Here is a 27,465-nt window from a genome sequence, read left to right as displayed (position 1 = left end):
GTCGATTATCCCAGAGCCTAGTAAAATCCCAGGAGTGCTCAGTAACTGAGGGCCTGGTGTATCTGTAGATTCTTCCACATGAGGAACTAGGTTTACAGATTGCTTTGGTTGAGGAGGGAACCTTTGCCTATAATCTGGCTTGCAAGTCCTCAATTAAATGAAGGCGCCATAAACCCCTGTGGGTAATAATGCGCCTCATCTTGATAATCGTCCTCCTCCTCATCATCCTCCTGGCACTTTACATGGAGCACAGATGGACTGTGAGCTATCACACAGAGGTCGTTGTCATCATCATCTTCCTCAACGTACCCTTCGAACAGATGCGATGGAAGCAAAGATGATACCTTGCTATAATCTTGCATCGACGGTTGTAAAAATGTCTTTGTTACTCTGGTAACTTGAGTAATTCTCGTCGACGGGGGCGTCGATGGTGCAGAAACCATAGGTAAGGGAACTTCCTTTGTCGACAGTGTCGTCAGCGACGGTGTCATTGTCGACGGTGTTGGCGTAGATGGTATCTTCGTCCATGCTATCTTCGATACCGTCATCATCGACGGAGTTGTCAACGGAACCTTCGCCGCCGACAATGCCTTCACCGTCGACGCTGTCTTCGGCGTTGACGGTGTCTTCGTTGTCGATGGCAGGGTAGTCGACAGATGGAGCTTTGGTCGAGATGCAGACTTGTAGAGAGGATAGGAGACTGAATCGTTGTTGTGGTAACTGTAGCCGTCGATGATGGTGTTGACGATGTCACACAAATGTTCGTCGACGAGAGAGAGATGGCTTCTTCAGGGATATTTTACTTACAGGATCAAGAGATGAAGCTCTAGGGCGATCTCTATCCTTCCTTACAGGTGTACAGGGCACAGACAACTCCGGCTCAGAAGAATGGTTGGCACCCTTCTCCTTACTTGAAGCCCTTTCCTGGGAAGATTTAAAATGTTTCTTCCCCTCACCTAAGGATCTGTCCTGAGATACAGCCCTCTTGTGGGATGTTGAAGCTCTGTCTTCTTCATCAGAAGAATGAGTCTGTTATTTTGTGGTTTGAAGCCACAATAACAATTTTCCCTCTCTGTCCTTGAGGGTCTTGTTAAAGAAGGTGTGACTGATCTTACAGTCTTTCACCTCCTGCCCAGGATGTAGGCAATAAATACATTCTTTGTTTAGATCATCCACATGTACTCTTTTCCTCCCACAGGTCTTATATAGGCGGAAAAGACCTTTTTTGTCTGACATGATTTCTAGAATTGTTGAGTAGAAGAAAAAACTGAGTAGCACTCAGGGAGACTCTCTTCCACACGACATGCGGTGAAAATCTGAAGAGAACTGGCTCCTGCTGGGAGTGTTCTAGAGGGTGCTAACAGCTGATTAGCGGTATGCCAACATTTGGTCCTTTTTAAAAAAGGACATGGATAGGCTACTAATGAGATTGTCTAGGGCCATTGTAGCATATTAAGCATTTAAGGCACTGCTTGAATATTTTACAGTGGGACTCCCATCTCGAAGACGGAGAATGATTCAGGCATGTGAATCTATGAAAGATACCGCAATACTGGATAATCTCAGATGTTTGAGTTCATGATGTTACAGGCAGACTATTCACCCCTGAATGAGGGACACTGCACATTTCCTGCCGTACAAAATCTAATTCAAGGGAGCGCTCCTACCCAGCGTTTGATAAATCACAAAAGCTGTGTGCTGTGAGGTGCCTAAAGGCCTATGAGAATATGACAGAGGAATGAAGGTTGCCCTCCTGGGGAGAGGCAACTGTTATTATCCCTCAAGAAACCTTTCAAAGCTGTCTCTTCTTCAACAATTGCCCAATGGGTCCGCTGGGTCATGCAGGGAGCTGGCATTAATGTGTCACAATTTGGCACTCACTAGGTTAGAGGTGCCATATCCCCGAAAGTATTCACTTTGGGTGCCCCACTGGAGGATATCTTTAAGCCGATTGGTCTTCAGACTCCATTTTTTTTTTTTTTTTTGCTGTTTAAAATTTTTTTTATTGTTAAGAAAAATAAACATAGGACATTTTCAAGGTTTACATTGTACATATCAATCGCTCACAGTTAGAAAAGGACATTTAGTGGACACAGCAGTAGGACCCAAGGAAGCAGCAGTACTACATTCATGGTGTTTGTTCCTCCGAAGCCCTCCCCTCCTGGATCCTCCCCTCCTCCCTCCCCATCATTCCGAATCAGTTTCACTTTCCATCTCAGGTGGTTCGCAAATATATCCTCTATATTCGTTCCAGGCTCCCCAGATTCTTCCCCATTTACGCGGACATTTCCGATTTAAATATACCGCCTTTTCGGCAACCATTGCTGAGTCCATATCCGTGCTCCAGTCCCTGAGCACCGGTGGCACGGGGGACCCCCAGGCCTTGGCCACGTTTCGCTTAGCATACATAATACCTAATGTTGTCCAATCCTGCATCGAGTTGCTTAAGTCATTAGGCTCCCAAATGTTCAGCAGACAAAGACGTGGCTCTGGGAGCAGCAAAACATTAACCACTTGAGATATTGTTCGCATAACCTTGGACCAATAATCAGCAATCAATGGACAGTCCCAGAGAGTATGATAGAACGTCCCCGCCTCCCCGCAGCCTCTCAAGCAGTACTGGTGCGTGGATCTCCCTATCTTATGTAGTGTGACTCTCGTGTAGTAGACTCTATGTAGGACTTTCAATTGTATCAGCCTAAGCCTGGATGACACAGCCACCTCCTGGGGCGACGAGAGCGCGGTTTGCCAGTCCGATTCGTCAAAGTCACCTAGTTCTGCAGTCCAAGCAGTTTTGAGTCTATCCATGGGGTCAGGCATGTTGTTAATCAACTTACGATAGACCAATGAGGTCGCCTTGCTGAGCATGTGTTCCGTAAGTAGTCTATCCTCCAAGGGAGTGGACTCCGGTAGCTTTCCTTTGGCCGGGAGCACCGACCTAAGGGCATGACTGATTTGCAAATAACGGAAATGTTCTGTTTCCACCAAAGTAAATTGGGCCGCTAGTTGGTCAAAAGTGAAGATTTTACCCTGCCCGTAGAGGTCTCCAATTGTCGAAATGCCTATTTGATCCCAGGCCTCAAATCCCTTACTCTTACAGAGACGGCCGAGGCGGCGCGATATCCAGAATGGCGTCATCTGCGTGATCGTGTCTTTACACTTGAGGCGAGCCGACGCCATGTGCCAGAGCTTCACCGTGTGGGCCGTGGGGCCCAGCAGGGCCGCCACACCTCGAGGATCATAAAGTGCAGCCAGCACTCCTCCAGCCCCCAGGTCGTATCTATCCGCCTTGAATGCGGGCTCCGTCTGCGGTGCATGGAGCCAGTGATTTCTAATCTTTAGCTGTGATGCCCAATAATACAACTGGACATCTGGGAGCGCAATGCCTCCATCAAACCATCCCCGTACTAACTTTTGTCGGGAAATGCGTGCCGGTTTGTCCCCCAACAATAGACCAGAAACCAAAGCATTTATGGACTGAAAGTACCTGGGAGGCACTAGAAATGGAGTGTTCTCCAGGATATAAAGCAATCGCGGTAACGCCATCATTTTAAATAACGCTGCCTTCCCTAGCAGAGTTAAAGGTAGAGTGTGCCAGTGCCGCACATCCGTGCGAAAGCGTTCAAGTGGTGGCTGCAAGTTACGTTGGTGAAATACCTCCGGATTCGGTGTCACCCACACCCCCAGATATTTAAAGGGTCCGTCCGTGACCATCAGAGGGCAGTCGTTCGGGAGGTTCGGCGGAGGGCCTTTAAGGATAAACAACACCGACTTGGACCAATTCATGGTATACCCCGAGTCTCGCCCAAAAATCTTACAGATATCAAGAAGAACCATGAGAGAACGCCTGGGGAGAGTCAAATAGAGGAGAATATCATCGGCATATAACGATATACGGTCCTCCCAGGATTCAGTCCAATTGAGACCTTTTATCATGGGGTCCCACCGTATCCATGCCGCCAATGGTTCCAGAACCAGTGCGAAAAGCAGAGGTGATAGAGGGCACCCCTGACGAGTACCGCGTCTGAGCTTGAAATCTCTAGAAATATGGCCGTTGGCCACAACATGCGCCAGCGGATTGGTATACAGGAGTTTGACACAGGCACAAAACTTTGGCCCAAAACCTAGATGTCGCAATACCGCGAATAGATACGGCCATTCGACCATGTCGAAGGCCATTCGCGCATCTAAGGACAGGATCACAGCCGGTTACGACAAAACTGGTATCTGCGCCATCACCGCATGTACTCGTCTTAAATTCAGAGCAGTGCTCCTGTTTGGCATGAATCCGGATTGATCCGGATGCACCAGGGTCTCCAAATGTGGGGTTAGGCGCACGGTGATCATTTTGGCCAGTATCTTCGCCTCCGCATTCAATAGCGAAATAGGACGATATGATGTACATTCGTCCGGAGGTTTACCAGGTTTTGGTATAGCTATAATCGTAGCCATGCGTTGATCCCTAGGCAGTTCACCTGTAGCCAAACTGTCGACAAACATTCGTAACAGATGTGGGGCCACTTGATCTGACACGCTCTTGTAAAATTCTATTGGAACCCCATTTGGCCCCGCTGCCTTGCCTGACTGCAAGGAGTGGATAGCACCCACAACCTCTTCTGTCGTGAAGTCCGACTCTAAAGGTTCGGCGTCAGCCTCTGAGATGGAAGGCATCCGGATATCTTTAATATATGTCTGTGCCTCCGCAGAGGTCATGTTCGAGGAGGAAGTGTAAACTGCTTCATAGTAGTTGGCCAACGTGTCTATTATGTCCGAGGGGGAAGTGTGCAACGTGCCATCGGTGGAACGAAGTTGCGCTATTGTCCTTTGGGCCTTGTCCTTCTTATCTAGCCACGCCAGAAGTCTTCCTGCCTTATCCCCAATCTCGTATATAATATGTTGGGTGCGCAGAAGCCGTTGTCTGACCTGCACTTGCTGATACTCAGCTAACTCTGTCTGTTTAAGGTGTAATTGACGCATAACCTCCTCATTGGGATCGCGATCATGTTCGGTCTGCAGAGATTCCAGGTCGAGTTCTAGAGTTGTCAATTCCTCCTGCACTGTCCGCCAATGACCCGCTATGGAGGCTATCGCTTGGCCCTGCAGCACCGTTTTGAATGCCTCCCATAGGACCCCAGGTGAGTCCACCGAGGTGACATTCTCTTGAAAGTAACACTTAGTAGCCGCGACTAGGACTTTTCTGATTTTAGGAACCTGTAGATAATGGGGCAAGATCGGGAAAATACGCTTCCGAGCCTTTACATGCGAGGAGTATACCATAGAGATTGGGGAGTGGTCCGAAATGCCTCTCGGGCCTATCTTTACCTCTTGGATGTGGGACAAACTGTCTGCGAAGAGAAAAAAGTGATCAATATGTGACAGACTATTGTGTACCCCAGAATAGAAGGTATAGCCTCGATCCCCAGGGTGTTTGTATCTCCATCCGTCCGTAAGACCCATAGCCTCTACATAGCCCGTCAGCCTAGCTTTATGTCTCCCTATCGTCCTGCTGGGGTGACGGTCAAGAGCCTCATCAAGATCCGCATTAAAATCTCCACCCAGTATGAGGTCGCCCTCTGGTAATGTAAGCAGAAATGCACTAAGGGCGGGGAGAGCGACTGAGTGTAAGGCAGGTGGAATGTAGACTGACACCACATTAAATCTCCGACCTTCCCATAGGCAGGAGATAGCTGCAAATTGTCCTAGTGTATCCTTCCACACCTATTGTACTATCACGGGCAATTGTTTACGTAGCAGGATACCCACCCCCCTAGAACCAGAGGAGAACTCAGAATGTATCACCATCGTGTATCTCCACCGATCCAACGCCTTACATGTCGAACCCACCAAATGCGTCTCCTGAAGCAATACCAATGCTGGGGCTGCCCTACGTACATATTGCAACACCAAGCCCCTCTTGATTTTGTCCCCAAGCCTCGTACATTCCAAGAGATCAGAGTTAGGGGGGGCACCGGAGCCATAGCCGGGGCAGTATCATATGTTATCACCTCATCCAAGACCCCTTCCGCCATCATAGTCAAAACATCCTCGAAAAATCAACAGTGCATCCACCATGTGTACATCTGTGTCCCTGAAGTATAGTCCAAAACTAAAACAAAAAACTGAGCGCAACCATCCCCTCCCCTCCCCCAACATTGCAATCTGAAATCGTACATAGTTTCCATGGTCAGTATCATCATTGCCACTAACCCGCCCTACCCCTGAAACATCCCCCTTGGTCCCTTACACCCCCTCCCTGCTCCCCTGCCTGTGGACTTCAAACTGCCCACCCCCAACCGGGCAGAGTGCCTGTGCATTCCCCACCCATATTAATTGAGCAGAGGTGAACCGTTCCCCTCCTCCCGCGGCAGATTTCTAAGCCAGCAATTCAATACAGCCTGCAATCGAAAATAACAGCATTACTAAAATCTCCATAACATGTCTAAGTAATTTCAATTATCCACATTACATACCCTGAACCCCTAAACCAAGGTCCTAGTCCTAGTCCTACTCCCTTTTGTTCCTACGCCGCTTGCCCCCAGGTCTCCCCCCATCGATGTGGATTCCGATCTATCTCCGTTCCCCCCTTCCGGTGCACCATTGCGTCTTCTAGTCTTGTCACCAACCTTAGTCCATCCTTCCAGCCAGTCCCAGGTCGCCTCAGGTGAGTCGAAAACAATGATTTACCGTCCCTTTCGACTCTCAGTTTCGCTGGGAAAAACATTGCGTACTTAATATCTCTACAGCGCAGTTCTTGTTTCACCGCCTGGAAACTGCGTCGTTGCGCCTGGACCCGGGCCGTGAAGTTCGGAAAGAAGGAGACCTCGTAGTTGTCGATCTTCAGTGGGGGGCCGGCTCTGGCGGTCTGAAAAATATTGTCGCGGTCCCGAAAATTGAAAACTCTGGCTATAATTGGTCTTGGAGGGGCCCCGACTTTAGGCCTCCCGCCCGGTACTCTATGGGCTCGTTCTATGGAGAAATAGGCAGATAGCGCCTTGGGTTTCATGTGGCTCGTAATTAACTCCTCCACGTCGAGATCCGTTGATGGCCCCTCTGTTTTCTCCGGGACCACGAGGATTCTAATGTTGTTACGACGGGCCCTCCCTTCGTATTCATCGTGCTGCTGTGCCATACAGGCCTGTTTTTCTCCATGTCTGCCATTTGGCGTTGGAGCTCGGTAGTGTCTTCTTGGAGTGCCGCTGTCACCACCTTTAGTTCTCGCACTTTTTCGTTCGTCTGTTTAAAGTCGGCACGAAGTAGGGACACCTCCGTCGTTACAGAATCCATAGACGTGCGCATCTCCACAATGGCTGCTAGGACATCGTGGAGCGTGGGTTCCTTAGGCTGGGAGGATGATCCTTTTGCGCCATCTTTGTCCACCTTAGGCGAGTCGGATTTTTCTCCGCCCTGTTGCCACGCATATTTGGACAGTCTTGCTTGAGCGGTGTTCTTGGAGCTTCTGCCCCCGTCGCCATTTTCTCCCCTCAGGCGAAAGGCCCACCGTAGAGACGCCTTGGAAGGAAAGCGTCACCGCTGAGGGGTACGACCAGTCCCACTTCCAGCAGTCTGTCGGGGAACTAACCTCTCGCACTCGAGTCCCATGAGTCTTGGATGGAGTCGTCAGCACTGCTCAATCGGCCATAGAGTACAAGCGATCACAGGCCAAGTATTCCGGCCGAGCACGCCCCTGCCCAGCCCGGCCCCATAAGTTGGATGGGAGGGGAGGGGAGTGTAAAGGTCCAATCCGGCCTACGTCAGCCGCCGGTAGATTTTCGCCCCGGACCGGGGCCGTCACTATCGCAATCTCCGGCGACGGCGGTGAAGAAGCCGTCCCTCCGTTTCTCCTGCGCTGCCTCCACCGTCCCCCCTGGGGGTCAAGCCCGTATACGCTTGTCACCCGATGAGAGGGGGGGCGAGGGACCGTCTAGAGATCGCCCAAGGCCGGGCAGAGCTGCGCTCTGATCATCGCACCAGGGCCGCCATTTTGTGTTATTCGGGCGTCCCGGCTGTCGGCCGTCGAAACTTCTGTTTAGCGGGGGTCCTCGTCCCTGAACACCACACCAGGGCCGCCACGGGGGCGCCGCTACTCTGTCAGGCACTTTGGGAACGTTTCGTCCAGGTCTGCAGGCTGTAAAGCAGTCATTTGCCGCGGGTTGGGAAGAGCCCACTCACGCTGCGGCCATTCCTCACGGCCGCGTAGCCACGCCTCTCCCAGACTCCATTTTTAAAAGGTTTTACTTTAACCCTGTCTTGGATATGGCGTCCTTGGTGGTGGACAGGCTTTGAACAAGCATAATCTTTGCCTCCTGTTCTGATATAGAATGAAAACTTTACTAGCATTTGTAACGGAAAGTTTCAATTCTAGTAAGGACATGGAGGTGAGGTATATTCCCACCCAAGGTTTCTGGGGACACTACCCCCTTCCCTTTTTTGGGGGGGAGAAAATAATTCAACATGTCCTCTATTAATATTTATTAACTTCAACGTAACTCATAAGTATACCATGTTTGCTTTTTGCTTATTGTTTGAACTTGTTACCATCCTTTGCTCTCTTATAATGACAAAGCCAAAGACAGTATAGTTCTGGCGGTTGATATTTACAGTTTTTTCTCTTGAACAGAAAAAATATGTTTTGGATGCTAATTTCAGTACGTTCTTTATATTCCAGGTTCTGAAATGACTATGGGAGAATAAAGAAATTGTTTGGAATGTGCTCTGTTGCAGGAAAAAAAGAAGAAGTTACAAAGGGAGACCCTTGTTATGAGTGACAAGAGAGTCTGTTCTTTGGTTTAAAGTTTTGTAGTTCCTTTCCTGTGGCTTCCTGTGAAAGGTAGTTTTATATAAATATGTTTAAGTCTGCTGGAGTATAAATAAAGGAAGAAAGCAGAGCATAATCCTTGCCTCCGTGTCCTTAATAGAATTAAAGTTTTCCATTACAAATGCTAGGAATTTTTAATTATGAACCACATATCCCAGTATGCTCCAGGAGTAGTTGGGGAAAATCAACCTGAACAAGAGACTAGCTTAATCCTACTCCACCTATGGTCTTACTGATAGATACCAGCAGCATTGGTTGGGGATCTTCCTTGAGTCTCTGCTATGGGCTCTGGTTGTCCAGAAGCCAAAGATACTGTTGAACTGGAGGGAACTTTGAGCTGCTTGCATGGTAGACCACTGCTTATTATCTCAAGTCTACTGAACTGCTCTGTTGGTTTGGACGAGTGATCAACCAACTGAAATGGGGAGGAACTAGGCCTGTATTTCTCTTTGCAAGCTTGTTATCACTTCCAGGGAACTATCTTTCCATTCAGACTTATTCAAGCAGTTTCCTTCAGTTTTTGGTAATCTTGGCTGGACTTTGTTGCCACTTAAGGCAACACTGTGTAATGGACCTACTGGTAAAGGTAGGCCCGGACTATAGATGTCCTGTCTTGCTAGTGTACAAAGAGCCTTTTGTTTGCCTTTCCTCATATTCCCACCGGTCTCTGATTTCTGAACAGGATCAGATTGGTAGGGTCATATTAGTTGCTATAATATGGACCTAAATGCCATGCTTTATTCCACGATATCTCATGGACGGTGGAGAAAGGGGGCCTCTTACTAATGTGGTACTAAAATATAGTCATGCTAGTGAGGTACCAGAATATTTTTGTCAGAATATCGTCTGCCATAAAGATAGTGTCCTAAATATTGTTTACAAAAATACTACACAAGAGGTATTAATAATAGAAAACCTGCACCCATGGGACACTATTTTTCAAAAAAATATATGACATGATTTTAAGGAATTATTTGGGGTACAGAATGAGCCTGGCGCACATCACAGAAACCGGTACCCAACCAGTGTCTAATTCTATGAAATGATAGGCCTGTTGCACTGGGAACAGAATGAAATGTCAGTCATAATAAGTCGCTTCTTCAGGGCTGCTTAAAAAAACTCAAAAATAAGAAATACTGATCAATATGATTACAATATTAACAATATCCTACACGTATAAACAAGAGTCTCTACATTTAACAATAAATAAAATGTGATTATTACCTAACCATTAACTTGAAATATATATATATATATATTTAAAATTATCACCATAGGTACGTATTCCACTTTCAAACTCATTCTCATTCAAATATACAGTAATCAATCAATCAATCAATCACGGCATTTGTATAGCGCGCTACTCACCCGGGAGGGTCTCAAGGCGCTGGGGGAGGGATAGGTTACTGCTCGAACAGCCAGGTCTTGAGCTGCTTCCTGAAGGAGAGATGGTCTTGGGTTCGCCGAAGGTGGGTGGGGAGGGAGTTCCAGGTCTTGGCTGCCAGGTAGGAGAAGGATCTTCTCCGGCGGTGGCTCTGCGGATGCGTGGTACGGTGGCGAGTGCGTGGCTGATCGATCGTAGCTGGCGGGTGGGCGTGTAGAAGGTCATGCGGTCGTTGAGGTACTTGGGGCCCAGGTTGTGGAGAGCCTTGTGTGCGTGGGTGAGGAGTCTGAACGTGATTCTCTTGTTGACGGGGAGCCAGTGCAGGTCTCTCAGGTGTCCGGTGATGTGGCTGTGTCTGGGGATGTCGAGGATGAGTCGTGCGGAGGCGTTCTGGATGCGTTGGAGTCTTTTTTGAAGTTTGGCTGTGGTTCCGGCGTAGAGGGTGTTCCCGTAGTCTAGTCGGCTGGTGACGAGTGCCTGGGTGACGGTCTTCCTGGTTTCCGTGGGGATCCATCTGAAGATCTTGCGGAGCATGCGCAGGGTGTTGAAGCACGAGGATGAGACGGCGTTGACTTGTCTGGTCATTGACAGGGAGGAGTCCAGGATGAAGCCCAGGTTTTGTGCGTGGTCCGTTGGTTTGGGAGCGGTGCCCAGGGCCGGGGGCCACCAGGCGGAGGGTGATGATCCCAGGATGAGGACTTCCGTCTTGTCTAAGTTCAGTTTGAGGCGGCTGTTTCTCATCCAGTCGGCGACGTCTTTCATCCCTTCGTGTAGGTTGGCTCTGGAGGTGGTGGGGTCGTTGGTGAGGGAGAGGATGAGCTAGGTGTCGTCGGCGTAGGAGATGATGTTGAGGTTGTGCTGGCGTGCGATGGCAGCGAGGGTGCTCATGTAGACGTTGAAGAGGGTTGGGCTGAATGAAGATCCTTGTGGTACGCCGCATATGACTTCGGTGGCCTCGGATCTGAACGGAGGGAGGTGGACTCTCTGGGTTCTTCCAGTGAGGAACGAGATGATCCACTCTAGCGCTTTCTCTCGGATTCCGACGTTGCTGAGGCGCTCGACTAGGGTGCGGTGGCAGACGGTGTCGAATGCTGCAGAGAGGTCCAGGAGGATGAGGGCCGCTGTTTCCCCGTTGTCGATCAGGGTTCTGATGTCGTCGGTGGCGGCGATGAGGGCGGTCTCGGTGCTGTGGTTGGCCCGAAACCCAGACTGCGAGGGGTCGAGGGATCCGTTCGTCTCGAGGAAGGCGGCAAGCTGTTTGTTGACGGTCTTTTCGATGACTTTGGCCAGAAAGGGAAGGAGTGAGATGGGGCGGTAGTTCTTGAGGTCGGTGGGGTCCGCCGTAGGTTTCTTCAGGAGGGCGGTCAGTTTGGCGTGCTTCCAGCTCTCCGGGAAGGTGGCGGTGTGGAAGGAGGAGTTGATGGTGTCTCTGAGATGGGGTGCGATGGTGGCGTCGGCTTTGTTGAAGATGTGGTGTGGGCACGGGTCGGTTGGTGATCCGGAGTGGATGGAGTTCATCGTGCGGGTGGTGTCTTCGGTGCTGATCGGGGTCCAGTTGCAGAGGGTGGTGGTGGCGGGCGCTGGTTCGGTGGTAGGGTGCGTGGTCTGTGCGTCGAAGCTGTTGTGTATGTCGGCGATCTTGCGGTGGAAGAACGAGGCGAGTGAGTTGCAGAGGTCTTGCGAGAGAGTGATGTTGTTCTTTCCGGCGCTGGGGTTGGAGAACTCTTTGACGATGCTGAAGAGTTCCTTGCTGTCGTGGGTGTTGTTGTCCAGTCGTTCTTTGAGTGTCGTCTTCTTGGTGGCGCGGATCAGCTGATGGTGTTTGCGGATGGCGTGCTTGAGGGCGGTCCTGTTGTCTGTGGTGTGGTCGAGCTGCCAGGCTTTCTCGAGGGTGCGGCAGTTCTTCTTGGATTCCTTGAGTTCGTCGGTGAACCACTGGGTTTTCTTGCTGCTGGGTCTGCTGGGAGGGTTCTTTAGTGGTGCGAGGTCATCGGCGCAGGCGGTCAGCCACTTGGTGAGGTTGCTGGCTGCTTCGTTGGGGTCCGTTGTGCTGGTCGGAGTGTTCTGGCTGAGGGAGGCAGTGAGCTGCTCGGAGGTGATCTTGCTCCAGCTTCGGCGGGGGACCTGTTGTGGGTGGTGGTGGGTCGTAGTTCTTCTGAAGCTGAAGTGGACGCAGCTGTGGTCAGTCCAGTGGAGTCCGATGGCGTGGCTGAAGGAGATGTGCTTGCTGGATGAGAAGACGGGGTCAAGCGTGTGGCCGGCGTAGTGGGTGGGGGTGTTCACCAGTTGCTTGAGTCAGTACACCAATTGGACACTGATTTGAACGTAAAGAAAGCTAGTGGCTTAAGACCAAAATCTAAGGGCCTGATTTAGATCTTGGCGGACAGGCTACTCCCTCACAAAAGTAACGGATATACCGTCTGCCGAAATATAAATCCCATAGGACATTATTGGATTTATATTTTGGCAGATGGGATATGGGTCACTGTTGTAACGGAGTAACCAGCCCACTGAAATCTGAATCGGGCCATAAATGTGTGCTTATTATTCACGACAATATTATTGATGTTTTTCAGAATCTTGTGATGAAAGATTTAGAAACAGAATGTCATACCAAATGTAAATATAATTTGAATAATCATGAATTAAATGCATCACAAAATTTGAAGGTGGACAAATCAATCATTTAACAGGCCGACAAGGTTGGGAATGTTGTCATTTTGAATTTCAAGAAGCTTTTCGTCAGCTTCATGATGTGTCTAATTTTGTTAGAGTTGATAAGTCAGACTTAGAATTGTCTAGACGAATCTTACAACAAAGGTGTGTTTGTCAGGCACTGACCGAATGCGCCTGCATTGTTTGATTATTTGGAGACATTAGCCAAAAAATGACAGCTCCCAGAATCAACACCTCCAAGAGTAGTAGTAATTAAGGTACTATTTACAGTGACTGTTGCTTTGTTCTTGGACCGCTAATTCTGAATATTGTTTGTTTAAACTTTATTGTTCAGTTAATTAAAACCATAACAAAATTTCCTTTGCACTTATGACACAATATTAAAGTTTAAAATTAGTTAAAATACATCTTCAAAATTTACATCGAGATAAAATTCAAATAATCATTTTAAAAGGACAAAGAAAATGAAGTTTCAGAAAGTCACAGTACAGTGTTAGAGGTATTAGTTATTTATCAAGCGTTTTTCAAAGGCAAGCAGAAACTTTACAATCTTACAGTTAATTTGTGTGTCCATAGAGTCCAAACAGCCTATAATAGCTGACCTGCAGGTGCGTAATCCCTTAGTCAGAAAATGATTCTTTAAAAGAAGCATTCGCTCCTGTTTCAACTTTGTACAGTGACAAATAATGTGGATTATATCCTCTTTGGTATAATCGCAGAGCCGACATGCAATAGATCCCGTGTGTTTCCAGGCGGGTGCATCAGCCAGCGTTGGGTATTTTCCGAATCTTAGAGCCATCAACCTTTTTTTGGTAAAAACTGAGTATGTAGAGTCCAAATAGAGCACCGGAGTAAGTAGTTTGTAGCTGTTAATTATAGCCCAAGAATGTGAGCGATGGGAGAAGATTTCCTTATCAGTAAGTAGAGAATATAATTTAGCGGCATTGTTTATTACCTGTTTAAATGTTTTAAATGGCAAATTTTTATCCCATAGCTGGGCGGTACGTGTTAATTCCAATGCTTTAGTCAGGAATTTGTTTGCCTCTGATCTGGTTCCCATTTCGACTTCTTGCCACAAGAATTTTTTTAAGTTGTTGTCAGTGGCGTTCATTTTGATACGGTACCAGGTTTTAAAGCACGTGTATAGTCTTCCCACAGACTCGTTCATGAGACCAAATTCTAAGCGCATTTGCGCTGGTGAAGCATCGCGGGGAAGTTGAAAGGCTTTCTTATAAATTTTGGTAATCAGGTTATTCAACAAGGCACCATCCTTACCGTGCATTGCTGCGCTTGCCTATGTTAGGGTGGGAAGGGCTTTAACTGCAATTACCGTTAGTAGTGGTTTGAACGAGGGGTCCTCTAGTTTTTTGTACAAAGAGCTAAATGCGAAGATCAAGGCTCCATTTCGTTGCGTAAGGTAATGTTTCTGGGCTTTTAGAGTCATCTTATCGTCAACAAAATATCCCAGATATTTATACTTTGAGACCCTTTCAAGCCTTTTGCCTTCTATGCAGATATTGTAATCTTTTGAGCGCCGATTGGAAATTAACATTATTTTGGTTTTAGATAAATTCAAAGTCAGTTTGTTAGCAGAAAAGAAAAGCGAAAGTTCTGTTAGTAGTCTAGTCATGCCGACTTTTGTTAGGCTCATAAGTACAATGTCGTCTGCATATGCAAGATGTGAGAGTTGCAGGTTACCTAGTCTCGGAGGGTGAGCATTACAGGTGTTTAGTTTGCCGGAAAGGTCCGAAAGAAATAGGTTGAACAAGTGAGGCGCCAGGACGCATCCTTGCTTTAATCCGGTTTCTGTGGACATTTTTCTCGACAGTCGCGTGCCATCGCCTAGTTTAACTTGTGTCCATGTATCAGTATAAAATAGCAACAGGCCCCTTAGTAAGCTCTCAGGTATGTCCCATGATCTTAATTTAGCCCATAGTAGGTCCCGATCTACACTATCGAATGCCGCTTGCAGGTCAATAAAACATAAGTTCAGCTCCTGTTTGTTACGCTGGCATTCATCAGCTATCAGGCTTATTGATAGAATATTTGAAATAGTTCCGATGCCCGCTCTGAACCCTGTTTGATTGAGTGGGATCAGATCTCTGTTGCTTGACCAGATAACCAGGTCTATTAATAAAAGAGATGCAAAATATTTTGCTTCCACATCCTGCAGTGTTATTAGTCGATAGTTAAGTGGGTTGGTTCTATCGCCTCCTTTGTATATAGGCGTTATTATGGAACCGTGCCAGCTTCTAGGTACTTGACTGAATGTTTGAACATCAGAAAAGAGGGTCTCTAAAAAAAGGCTCCAGTATTCAGGTGCGTGTTTGTATACCGCTTGAGGAATACCATTTGGCCCCGGGCCCCATTACTCTTGCCCTTACTAATTACTTTTGTAATTTCCTCCGAAGAATAGGTCCTGGATGATATATTCGAAGTTGATGCTTTGCTTGGATTGATTGACGACTATTGGGTACTATTTTTCACCTCGCTTGTCTTTTTTTTATGATGTTGCTCATAGGATTGATTCCCTGGAATGTTTAATATATTTCCTTTAAATTTTAGCTGGAGGAAAGACCCACATGAGTGTACGGCCTCAAAAGAATTCACAGAATCTCTCCTGTCTCTCAACTTTGCACCGCATATAACTGTCCCCACTCACTCCCATGGGCACATACTTGACCAGGTCTGGTCCCTTAATCTCCCAGTGGCTTCGGTGGCAGTCTCTCCCTGCCCCTGGTCCGACCATGCCCTCATCTCCCTCTCCATTCCCCGTAATCCGATATCAAAAACCCCGCATGCCAAAAACACCTGGGCGCGGAACTGGAACAGACTGGATCTTCCCTCCCTGACCTCTCTGCTTCAAAACTCCTCTCCCACCCTCTCTGGCTTATCATCTACCTCTCAAGCCAAGGCCATAAACACCTGGCTGGCTGGTGGCTGTGACTCAATGGCTCCCCTACGTCGCATATCCATCCGTCGACCTAAGGATTCTAACAGATGGTTTAACGACCACCTGAAAGAGCTTAAACTGAGCACCCGACGGGCGGAGAGGCAATGGAGGAAAAATTACTGTCCTTTATCAAAAACTCACTTTCTCACATCACTGGCCAAATATAAAACAGCAATCCTTGCCGCAAAAACTACCCACTTCTCTGCTAAAATAGCGTCCGCTGAAAATAAACCCAGGGTAATTTTTGGCATAGTGAATGACCTGGCATTCTCAGATCGAACCTCATCCCAAATCCCTCCCTCCCAGCTTCTTTGTGATCAACTCAACGCCTATTTTCTGGATAAAATCGTTACCATCAAGGCCAACATTCCACCACCCTCACTTGCATATGTCGATCCTTCCCCCCCCGCTGTTCAATGCCCTCTCACTTCCATTCCCCCCCTTACTCAGGAATCATTTCTGGCGATCCTTCCCAAAGTGAAGTCGGGGTCTCCGGCGGATGTCTGTCCGGCACGTATCCTGCAGCAAATTTACTCCTGCTGTTCTGAACCCCCCATTGTCTTTCTCAACAGCTCCCTAGCACAGGGTGTAGTGACCCCCGCGCTAAAGGCAGCCACTATAGTACCCATCTTGAAGAAACCTGGCGCGGACCCTTCCATCTCGGCCAACTATCGCCCCATCTCCTTGCTGCCCTTTTTGGGCAAGGTGATGGAACGCCACGTTACCGCGGTACTTAGCGCCCACATTGAGACCAATGGGGGGCTGGCATCTCGCCAGGCCGGTTTCCGTCCCAGACATTCAACCGAATCGGTTGTGGTCTCAGTCCTAGACAACCTCAGAAAGGGTATGGATGATAACAAATACCAGGCACTGGTCCTCCTTGACCTGTCCGCCGCCTTTGACACGGTGGACCATACCATCTTACTGTCCCGTGTCAGGGCGGCTGGAATCGGGGGATCAGCCCTGGTTTGGCTCTCCTCCTTTCTGAGGGACCGCACCCAGGCAGTGCGACTCGGCAACTTCTCTACCACTCCCCTCCCAGTCACTTGTGGTGTTCCCCAGGGATCCTCTCTCTCCCCTCTACTTTTCAATCTCTATATCTTCCCTCTTGTCTTCGCGCTCCAGCAGCTGGAGGTCACCGTGTACAACTACGCGGATGATCTCCAGCTCATCTTTGATCTGTCCTCCTCTCCCCTCTCTGTCTCTAACTTTCAGTCTACTATGACTTTCATCAGGGACTGGATGAACCACAACCACCTTAAGCTGAACCCGGACAAAACCGAATTGGTTCTCACCGGTGGTTCATCCAGCCCCTGGAACTCTCTTTTCTGGCCCCCTCTCTTGGGCCTGCACCTTCCCCCTCAACCACGGTCAAAACACTGGGTGTTAAAATGAATCACCAGCTCACTCTCCATTCACAAATTAGCTCCGTGGTCTCTTCTTGTTTCCTCACTCTCCGCACCATCCGCTCTGTTTCCCGCTTCTTTTCCCCTCAGGCACTCAAGATTATCATGGCCGCCCTGGTGATATCAAGGCTGGATTATGCCAACGCCCTCTATCATGGCATTCCAGCATACAGCCTGCGAAGACTCCAGTCGATCCAGAACCAGGCGGCCCGGTTGGTTTACGGCCTCCCACGCTATCACCATTCCACCCCCCTTCTTAGGGAGCTTCACTGGCTTCCCGTAAAAGAACGTTCCCTTTTCAAGACGGGCTGCATGGTCTTCCAGGCCCGTCAGGGCACTGCCCCGTTTTTATTTCTTCTTTAATAAAACCCTATGTTCCCACAAGAGAGCTCCGGTCTTCCTCTAAGTCCCTTCTTCAGATCCCCCGCTTCACACGTAAAAAGTGGGGTGGGGCCAACTTCTCCACCTTGGCCCCAACATTCTGGAACTCCCTCCCTGACCATCTCCGTTCTGCTACCCAGTATCTCTCCTTTCGTAAAGATTTAAAAACTTTCCTCTTCAATCAGGCTTTCCCCGCTTAGCTTTTCATTCCTATTACTCTTGTCTTTTCCCTCAGTTGCCGATCCTGCTCACTAGCGCCAAGAAACCGCATGGTGTACGCTGCGCTTTAGAAATGTTTTAAATTAGAAATTAGAAAGTAACCCATTCAGTTTCCTGCACGTTTGATGTAAGAATGTTCAGCGGTCTGGTTAGTTGGTTTATAATTCTCCAGAATGTAATTGCGTTCGAGGTTTTAGCGCTGTGGAGCAACTTGGTCCAGAATTTGTCCTTGGTAGCTTTTTTGTGCTCACAGACATTCTTTTTATAGCGCTTCCGTAGGGCCAAGCAAACGTCCATTTGACTAGAGTCTTTATTATACGTTTGCAGCTTTTTATGTGTTTTTCTCAATTACTTCGTCAAGTCTCTCAAATTTTTTGGCAGTGTGTTGTTTGCATACGTTCCTTTGGCCTTCGTGGCTGGAGATTTCATTTTCAGTTTTAGGCTATCTAAAAAGAGAGACCATGCTTCTATGACATTCTTTGGAATATCACCTAAATTGTTCATCGTGTCCACTTTTATCGAAAACCATTAGAGTTTGTTTGAATTACACCAGTTTATTCGTTTTTTGGTTAGATGAACTTAGTTTGCCTTCCATAGTATGTGAAGATTGAAATCTTTCTACGCACAGATTGAATTTAATGTGTTGCATTGCGTGGTCGCTCATGGGCGAGTATTCAATATAGAAGTTGTTTAATAAAGGAAATAGCGAAAGACTTGCAATTGTATAAACCAGAGTTGATTGGGAGTGCGGGCCGTAAAAGGTTTTTTTGGGAGGTCGATCCTCATTGGTCCTGCCATTCAGGACACGCATGCCCAGATATTCTAACTCTGTAACCAATTTTATTCCTGTTCGATCGATTTTAGTCCTGGCCCCACCTTGAGTCTGTTCTGGAACACTCCAGTGCATGTTATCTGCTGTTAGGATGTCATCCTCCTCCGGGGAGTGTATCAAGTTGGAGTTAAAATCACCAGTTATTATAACGTTCCACGCTGGCTCGGTACTACGAAAGTCAGTTATTACCTCGCATAATAAAGTGTTTTTTGTATTTTTCACTCGTATTTTTGGTTGCGTGTAGTAATTGATCAGAATGGTTGTCACCTTATTATATGCAGTTAATCCTGATAATTTGATTATTTGAATACTAGGGTCTGGAGAATCAAGTTGCTCTGAGTTAATTTGTAGAGCAGATGATATATAAACTGAGAGGCCTCCAATCGCTCTACCGTAGGATTTACATTTCTCTGCGGCTACCCAGTAGTGTGTAAAGCCTACCAATGCAATTTCTTCTTGCTGCCAAGTCTCTTGTAAAGCGATTATATCGCAATCCACCCATTCATCTAGGGCTATTCCGTCCTCCAACAGTTTTTTCGCTCCAGCGATATTCCATGATACAATATGTATTCCTTTTTTGTCAGTTCTGAATATATCATTTGACATTCCTGATTCTTAATTTGGATGTTAATTCCTCACGGATATCAATGAGGCTATTTGTTACCGTGGAATGGAAAAAAGAGTCAAGAAGAAACATTGACTCTGTGTGGTTCCCGCCTTTATTTATTGCTGAAGACTCTTCAATAATTCAGCACATACTACTTATGAAGACCAGCGGTTTTAACATTTAGTATCAGGCTGTAGGAGACACTCTCCCCTTCTTTTCTGCTGCTCTTTTCTTCTTTGTTTGGGAATGATGAAAGGGTACATATGAGTTGTGGTTTTTTTCCTGTAGTAGGAAGAAAAGAAGTGTGAGTGGATTGGTACTTATTCCTGTTTTGTTGTTGTAGGTATCCGTTCTTCCAGGTTGAGAGAGGTATTTTATCTGGTTAGAAGGAAAAGGAATACGGCGACTGTTTGATCTTTGTTTCCAGGTACTTGTTACTGTAGTGAGAATCATTGAGAGTATTAGTGTTGTTGATCTGTATTACTCCTGTGTTTTATGTTTACAGGTATCCCAATCCCTGATGAACCTACCCTAATTCCTATCCCTCACTTGAGCGCCTCAATACTCTGTGTATGATAAGTCAGTGTTGGGGATGTCAAGAGGTGGACCCCTTTGTGCATCACCCGGATTCTGAGAAGTTCCTGTGGAAGTTACAGTGTTCTAATCTTGACAAACAACTTCTGGGTACAGACTAATTTAACTTCCCAGCAGTGGATGATCGAATTTCATCAATAATCTATTTTTGACCTAAAATATATAAAAAAAGGTAATATTCCACCACGTAGGCAGATAATGGCAGGTATTGAGTCCCATACTGTACATGTCTCAGAATATGTTGATATTTATTTAACCTCTTTTGTTACTACTTCATCCTCATACATTACGGACAGCAAAGGTTTTTTGAGACAAATAACAAACATTTCATGGGAACCAGAGTTCTTACTAGTGACCATGGATGTTAAAAGTTTGTGTACAAGTATTAAAATTCTACTGAACTAAGGCTATGAAGACTTTTCTTCATACCAAATCTGCCAACTATTTGCAATATTCACAGGTGATTATTGATTTATCTGAATTTGTATTGACTAATATTTTTTTTCTTTATCAGAATAAATTGTTCCAACACAGCCATGGGTTCCAGGTTTGTTACCTCCTATGAGAACCTTTTCATGGGTTTGTATAAGAGGGGAATATGCCTGGACCCCTGTCTACATGGGAGACTGTGACAAATTGGTGTAGGGGGGACGCTATATTGAAGATATTATTATCTGGAAAGGTTTGCTGGAGTAGCATTAAACCTATTATGAATATCTCATTATGAACAGATTCAATTTTACCCTTATCGTAGTATACAGTAGAGCTCAGATCAGTTGTTTTGGATTTTGGATCTTTGTTTGCGATGACAAACTTGTTTCAAGGCTTTATAGGAAGCCCACCTCCACAAATGCAATACTAGATGCCAGCTCAGGTCTTTTGTAAAAGCTGAAAATTACTTATCCTTTGGGAAGTTTCTAAGGGCTAGGAGAAGTTGCTCCTTAGCTACAGAATATGAGACACAAGTGGTGATGATCACACATGCTTTTTTATGACGGGTATGAACCAAGAATTCTGGATTTGGCAAAAAGTCAGTAGGAGTGATTTACTCAAATATAGAAAGGTGCATTCTCAAGACAAATAAGAGGTGATGAGATTTATTACTACGTATAGCACAGGTAATAATTTGATCTATAAGAGTCTGGCGAAACACTGGAAAGTACTCTCTTTGGACATGGACATTTCATTTTATATGTTAGGAAAAAGGATGATTACATATAGGAAGGCTCCCACACTAAGGACAATACTTAATTCCAGAGACACAGCAAATCAGATGGATAATTGGTTACCTATCTTTCCGGGTGGGAGGCACAAATGTGGTTGATGCTTATGTTGCAAGTATGTTTTGGAGAATGTGAAAACTTTTTATGCTAGTACATGAATTTAAAATCAGATAAATCGAACTGTGTGTATATATGATTATCTGTAATAAGCTATTCATAGGTTGCACTACAGGCAAATTGGAAGATCGCTGGAAAGAAAATGTTTGTGCCATCAAAAACAACGATTTGAAATATCCTTTGGCAGTACATTTCAGGCAAACACACAGTTTGTTGAACTGAATGATACACAGTTTATTGGGCTTAAACATATTGTTGCAAATAGGAGGGGAGGAAATATAGAAAAGAAAGTAAGGATGGCGGAGACCTATTGGATTAACAAATTAAATACGGTACCAATGAAGCTTAATATAATATAGATAGAATACTATATACTCTGATGTAGATATGTAACAAGCTGAATCAGATTCACAGTTGACATCAGTGTATGTGAAGTACTTATTTAGTAGTGGTGCAATTTGATTAAATGTGGCCTTTTAGGAATTGACGTTAAAAGTTTCCAATAACAGGCTTATGAGTTTGAGTGAAGATCATTAGAGGAGCAGCCTCTTTCAGATGTTTTGTCTGGGGCATACATGCAGAGTATATATCATCACAAATAGGGGAGGACTTAGCACATTTGTAGTTTGGTGAAATTGGTTGGAGGTCAAAAATAGGAGTCTGTATCCCCACTCTGGAATTACAAGATATCTGGGGTAGTAAGTGCTATATAAATACCAATTACAATTGTCATTATTGTAATCATATTGAGTGGCATTTCTTATTTTTGCTTTTTTTAACAGCCCTGAAGAAGGGACTGTGTTGCGATACACGTGTTGGCTGTTATTGCATACTACATTAAGTTCTACATTTGGATTCTGATTACTATAACTACACTGAAGCAGAAGGTACCACATTTATGATGAGAAATTGAATAACTCTACTTTTTGATGATATACGACTGATTGTGATGGACATTTCATTGTGTTCCCAGATCAACCGGCCTATCAATATATGATATGATATTTATGTCAGATATATCTGTAAATGATACGCAACCCTCTTGTTGCCTTTATTTCGTCATAGGCCACCTTACAGCTGAAAGCAGACCAGTTCAACAGATTTTAGAAGCAGGCTGTTTCTCTTTCAGTGGCGGTATCCTTAGAGCAATCTTACAGAGCTTAAGTCTTATGGCACATGAAGGAGAGCTTTTTGTACTGTGTTTGTTCTCAATTAGGTACATCTCTCCCTGTCAGCAGATCCCTCATGTTGTTATCCAGGTTGTATTGTGTTCTCAGCTAGGTACATCTCTCTATGTCAGCGAATACCCTTTGTTGTTTTCCTGGTCAATGGTCAAACCAGTGGTTTCAATCTCGGCCTATCTCATAGCATTTTCCAATTACACTCTTATCTGCCATGGGAAAGTTCTTAGTCAGTATTATCACCACCAAGATTGGCGACACTTGTGCTCTTCTTTTAGGGAACTATACCTACATTCCCACCCTGGAGGTTCGTCCCTGTTGCCTTCTACCTTTCACCCCCAGGGTAGAATCTAAGTTTCACCTCAACCACCGCTTTAGGATCTGCCCCTTCTGATTGAGGTGTTGCTGGGTCCGCTGCCTGAATGTCGGTAGGGGTGTGTATGTTTATCTAGGGATTTTGGATCTGAAATTATTTCCTTTGGGCCTGGTCATATGGCACACAAGTATTTTATGTCATCGCTTAGCATGTGGATCCATCCCACAATTTATTATTTATATAACTTGATACATGTTTCTCAACCAGAGAGATAGCAACTGCATGAGCGGGCTGTAACAGGATCTCTATGCTCAAGCCACCTTGGCTTTGTCCATACCTGTAATGGCCATATAAGGCAGGATGTCGCTGCTTCAACCTCCGTGTTAGGGGCAGCTGAGTCAGTGCTGATACCGCCCTGAATCTTCAGCTATTTGTTTTTTTATTTGCTATCTTCTATTCAAGTAATACAATTTTGTACTCTTGTATGTTCCTAAGAAACATCAGTTTGGCTTGCTATATTATCATTAGATAATAACTGTGACTAGGAAGAGGGACAAGGTGGTAGCTCACATTAATTACACTGAGTAATAATCTTTCGAGACAGTAAACAGTGCTGCTGAGCAGCATATTTGTGACTCTGGTATTAAATTATATTACCATGGACGGTGCCTCTCTTAAATCAGGTACAAGAAATGCTACATAAAGTCTGTAATTGTGCTGGATAGATGCATTTATTTCATGGTGGGTCAGCCAGAAAACAATGCGACAAGGAACAAATGGACTCTATATAATGACGGTTACTTGTAAGGACTACAAGCATTCCTATGCTTCATTTTTCTCTTGCAATTCACCAAATCAAAGACCTGAAAAGGACTTTTGCATAGTGGTATCTGGAGAAGCTTCCTAGTGAATTGTGACTAATATGTTTGGTCTTTTGGTAAATTGTGATTATTTTACGGGTTTTGTAGCAAATGACAGATATTGTTGTGAGTGCTCTTCTCTGACGAAAGCTTCTTCTCATATTTCCTCAATTCATGATCTGGGATATATAAATAAAAAGGTTCTCACTGAAAGAAAAGGTAACCAGGAGCCCATAACAGTTGCAGTGGCGCTGGGTTGAAAAGACCAGAGTGTGTAAGGTAAAGATGAGAGCACCTGACGATTTTATTTACCTGATGAAGCCAGAGTGAACCGCCTCTCAGTAAGGAGTGGGGCGTTGTGGTAGGATATGTTTTTTTCTGCACTGTAATCATTTATCTTTCTTTGATGTACATATTACTATCTGCCAACTCCCCCCCAAAAAACAGAAGCTCAACACGAATGAGCTTAACATCAGTTGGTCAGCTGTAAGAAGACACAATAAATAGTGTTGCTTCGAGATGCATTGTTATGATAAACTATGGTTAGACAAATAGATGGAAGGCAGAAGTACCTCTTAGGAATTGGTATCACAAATAATATATTTGGTAGCCACAATGGAATCATCGCCGCCATGGAAAAGCAGAAGTTCCATGTCAAATAAAGCAAGAATTGAGAGCTTTTGGGAATGAATTTGCCTTAAACCGGGATTATGTCTATATCTCTTTTAAAGACCCTGCATATATCCTATAGAGTATAGAGAAAGGGTCTTGCATGTTGCTTTAGCTGTAGATTCTATGAAACATCTCTGACTGAGAAATGACAAGGAGTCCATTCTACGTAAATAACTCATTTCCGGTTTTGACAATTTTTTTAGGTGGTGTAAACTCTAACTTTCTGCACTGATTCTACATTTTCTCTCAACAGTAGGGCATTCAGAAAAAAAATTCTATGCTTTTGGAATAAGCATTATAGTGCCTACGTTTTCTTTAAAAGTTTTCAGGTAGCTTACAGGGTTTTAAATACGTGAATCATATTTTATCCTCTGTAGAGATAACAGTTAAACTAGAACAGGAGTTGTATTTTTGGGTACAGTAGAAATGCCCAGACCAGAGCATCACCAATTCTGTTTACCCAAATGATGACCGGGAACGGCCACGAAAGGGAAAGGATAACATTGCCTGCCCTTCCAGACGTCTATAACTGGTTAAGATTACGGCCAATAGGATGATTGAAAATGTCTACAGGAGGGCACTCGGACATATCTAGTGCACATCGCAGAACGCCTTTGACTGTTTTTTTTGTTAGAAAGTGTCTTTAACGAAATCAGCAACTGGTTCAGCCAAATGGATTACTTAGGTGCTGCCATCTGCAGGAAGATCATAGCTGAATTAGCTAGGGGCTCGATAGGTTAATGCCTGTGGTAGTGGGGACCCACAATGCACAAGGAAGCTACTTTAGAAACATGTGTCCACGTGCTAATCCTATTTCTTGGTTTGGAGTGTTGTACAAAAATAATTGCAAAGGGATACCAGTTTAAGAAAAAAATAAAACTAGAGACAAAAAGGATTTTCAAATGCAACTGTATCGGTAATGTTTCCCTCTTTGCTTTCATGCCTGGTTGTTTATCTCACACTGGCGGGGGCCTTACATAGCGTAATTGGATGTGAGGCCAGACAGTCATCTTCATGGCTGTCCAGATATGCTCCCGGCCTGTCTGTGAAACAGACAAAAGTAGAAGTAATATTCCAAGCAACAGCAGCAGCAGAACTCCAAAAGCCAAGCAGTCGAAGCAATGGCGTGGGTTACATAGATACCTGGATAAAAGAAAAAAGCCAGGAGCACACCGTCAAAATTTATTTTCTTACATAGTAGCAGAGTAGCACTCACAGTGTATTCAAAACTTGATTAAAACATTACAGTTGTTAAAAACACCTACATTTTTTGTGTAGTAACATACTGAGTACAAGGAAACATTAAATTGGAAGAGACTGTTATGGTGAAACACATACAAACTGAGAACTGCACATTAGGCATGCGGTTAGAGACACTTACAAAAACTGTATTCTGGCCAATTGCTCGGTGCATCACACACTAAAGAAACAATATTTTAACAGTGTACATACTGAAAAAATCTTATCTCCCCACTAGTTATTAATATGCTTAAATCGTTGAGGCAAAGTTCAATTACAAGTAATTTCCTATACAACTTAGTTAGTGGCCTGTCTCTAGTGGGAATATACACGCCAGCAAAATTAATCCAATGCTAAGGCCACATTTCGGGCCTCATTTCGATGTCAGGCGGACGCGGTCCGGACACCGCTATTTAATGCGACCCCACTTGGTGTGGTCACATACTCCCATTTCTCCATGGGAGCTTGTGCTCCCATGGAGAAATGTGAGTTTTTCTTATTCCCACCACCACGAGGCAGGCACCACACGGTGCCTGCCACTTGGTGCAGGGATTCCGCTTTTGCAGGGCCCCCAAAGTCGCTTTCTGACATGCTTTTCATGTCCGGTTTCCCGACATGAAAAGCCTGTGGGAAACCAACATCATAATCCAGATGGCGGAAACGCCATCCTAAAGGGATCACGTGCCAAATCCAAGTGGCCGACGGGCTCCTCCGGATGTCAGCCAGAATGACCGGCCAGGTTAAATTCTAACCACTGTATTCATGGACTGTATTCGTAATATGCTGGTAGGGATTGAAACCGACGGTGTCTGTCAGAAAGCCTCCGACCGACATCAAAATAGGGTTCTTCATGTAGAACCTTGCACATGTGCAATGCACAAGCAGTACAGTCAACTAACAGATCAGAAAGGTGTGGAAGATATGATGGAATTGGGCTACACTGGCCAAGATTCTGTTACTGAATATCGACCCCCAGAATATCATCATAAAATAATATCGAGGTGAGAATATCGTGGGACAAAGTATTGAAAGGTAAGTGCATAATGAAAAGTATAGATTTACTATTCATAACTCCACATATACGTCCATGAAGATATATGTACCTCGTAGGTACTCATGTGGAGTTAGGAATAGGAAATCAAGACTTACATGTCAATACTTCTTTTTTTCAAGAATCTATCCTCAATATTCTGTCCATTCAATATTCAGGGGTCAATATTTTGAGTGCCCACCACTGTTCACTCCTCTTTCTTCATGGTTCCGGCTGTAATGAAGCATTTACTTGAAACAAACTATCACATCAATATATTGAGAGGCCTATGACAGTACAAGCAACAATGGTCTATGACTGTAAGTTAAGGAAAGAACTAATATATTTCCAGGTGAGCAAATAACATTAACTTGACCTTCAAAGGATAAAGAGGAGTTAAAAACCTCAGCATTTCTATTTTGTTGGCTGTGCGACTCTCGACTACACTGCTACATAGCTTTTTATAATCAAGATCCAGTTTACCATGTGTTCTGAACTCACCATAATTGTGCACCCTCAATATCAGTTTTCAAGGTGTTATGGGGCAGACAAATGGCATTGGCAGGTGGCGTTGTTTGGCTCTGCGTGGTGTCGTCGTAAACATCTGCACTGGAAATTGTGTGCAGTGCCTATATAGGCATCACACCAGTGCGTTGACGTCGGTTTCTTATCGTGACTTTCCACACCAGAAGCACGGAGCCTCGATAAACAATGGCCACTGGTATATTAAACGAGGTCCCTTGAAAGGGTTAACCCTTTACACTATAATCCATTTACAAAGGGGGAAGAATGGGAGAGACTGTAAGGAATATGCTGCTAGATAGGGTCTCTACTAGATAAGGTGTTAGCGAAGGCAAGTAACTTCTTAATCTGATAGAGGCTTCTAGCAGCAGATTCCTTACCTTAGAATAGATACACAAACAATATCTCCCTGAAGGTGGGACTGTAATATGGATTAGA

At 45.3% G+C, this 27,465-nt stretch overlaps 1 protein-coding gene across 8 annotated transcripts in view; it reads right to left on the bottom strand.

The window, feature by feature from the left end:
• The window catches only part of KASH5 (KASH domain containing 5), a 3,089,192-nt gene that overhangs the window by 53,509 nt on the left and 3,008,218 nt on the right, over positions 1 to 27,465 (bottom strand). For 5 of the 8 annotated variants that reach the window (XM_078655089.1, XM_078655096.1, XM_078655092.1 and 2 more), the window contains one exon: positions 25,214 to 25,379. In XM_078655089.1, coding sequence (XP_078511215.1) covers positions 25,214 to 25,379 — 166 coding nt within the window. Of the gene's footprint in view, positions 1 to 25,129; positions 25,380 to 27,465 lie in introns of those variants that run through there. The other 3 variants (XM_078655095.1, XM_078655097.1, XM_078655091.1) reach the window with 2 other exon arrangements.

The sequence above is a fragment of the Lissotriton helveticus genome, chromosome 7, assembly GCF_964261635.1.
Source record: "Lissotriton helveticus chromosome 7, aLisHel1.1, whole genome shotgun sequence".
Classification (NCBI taxonomy): domain Eukaryota; kingdom Metazoa; phylum Chordata; class Amphibia; order Caudata; family Salamandridae; genus Lissotriton; species Lissotriton helveticus.
This window is presented reverse-complemented; position numbering and strand designations above follow the sequence as displayed.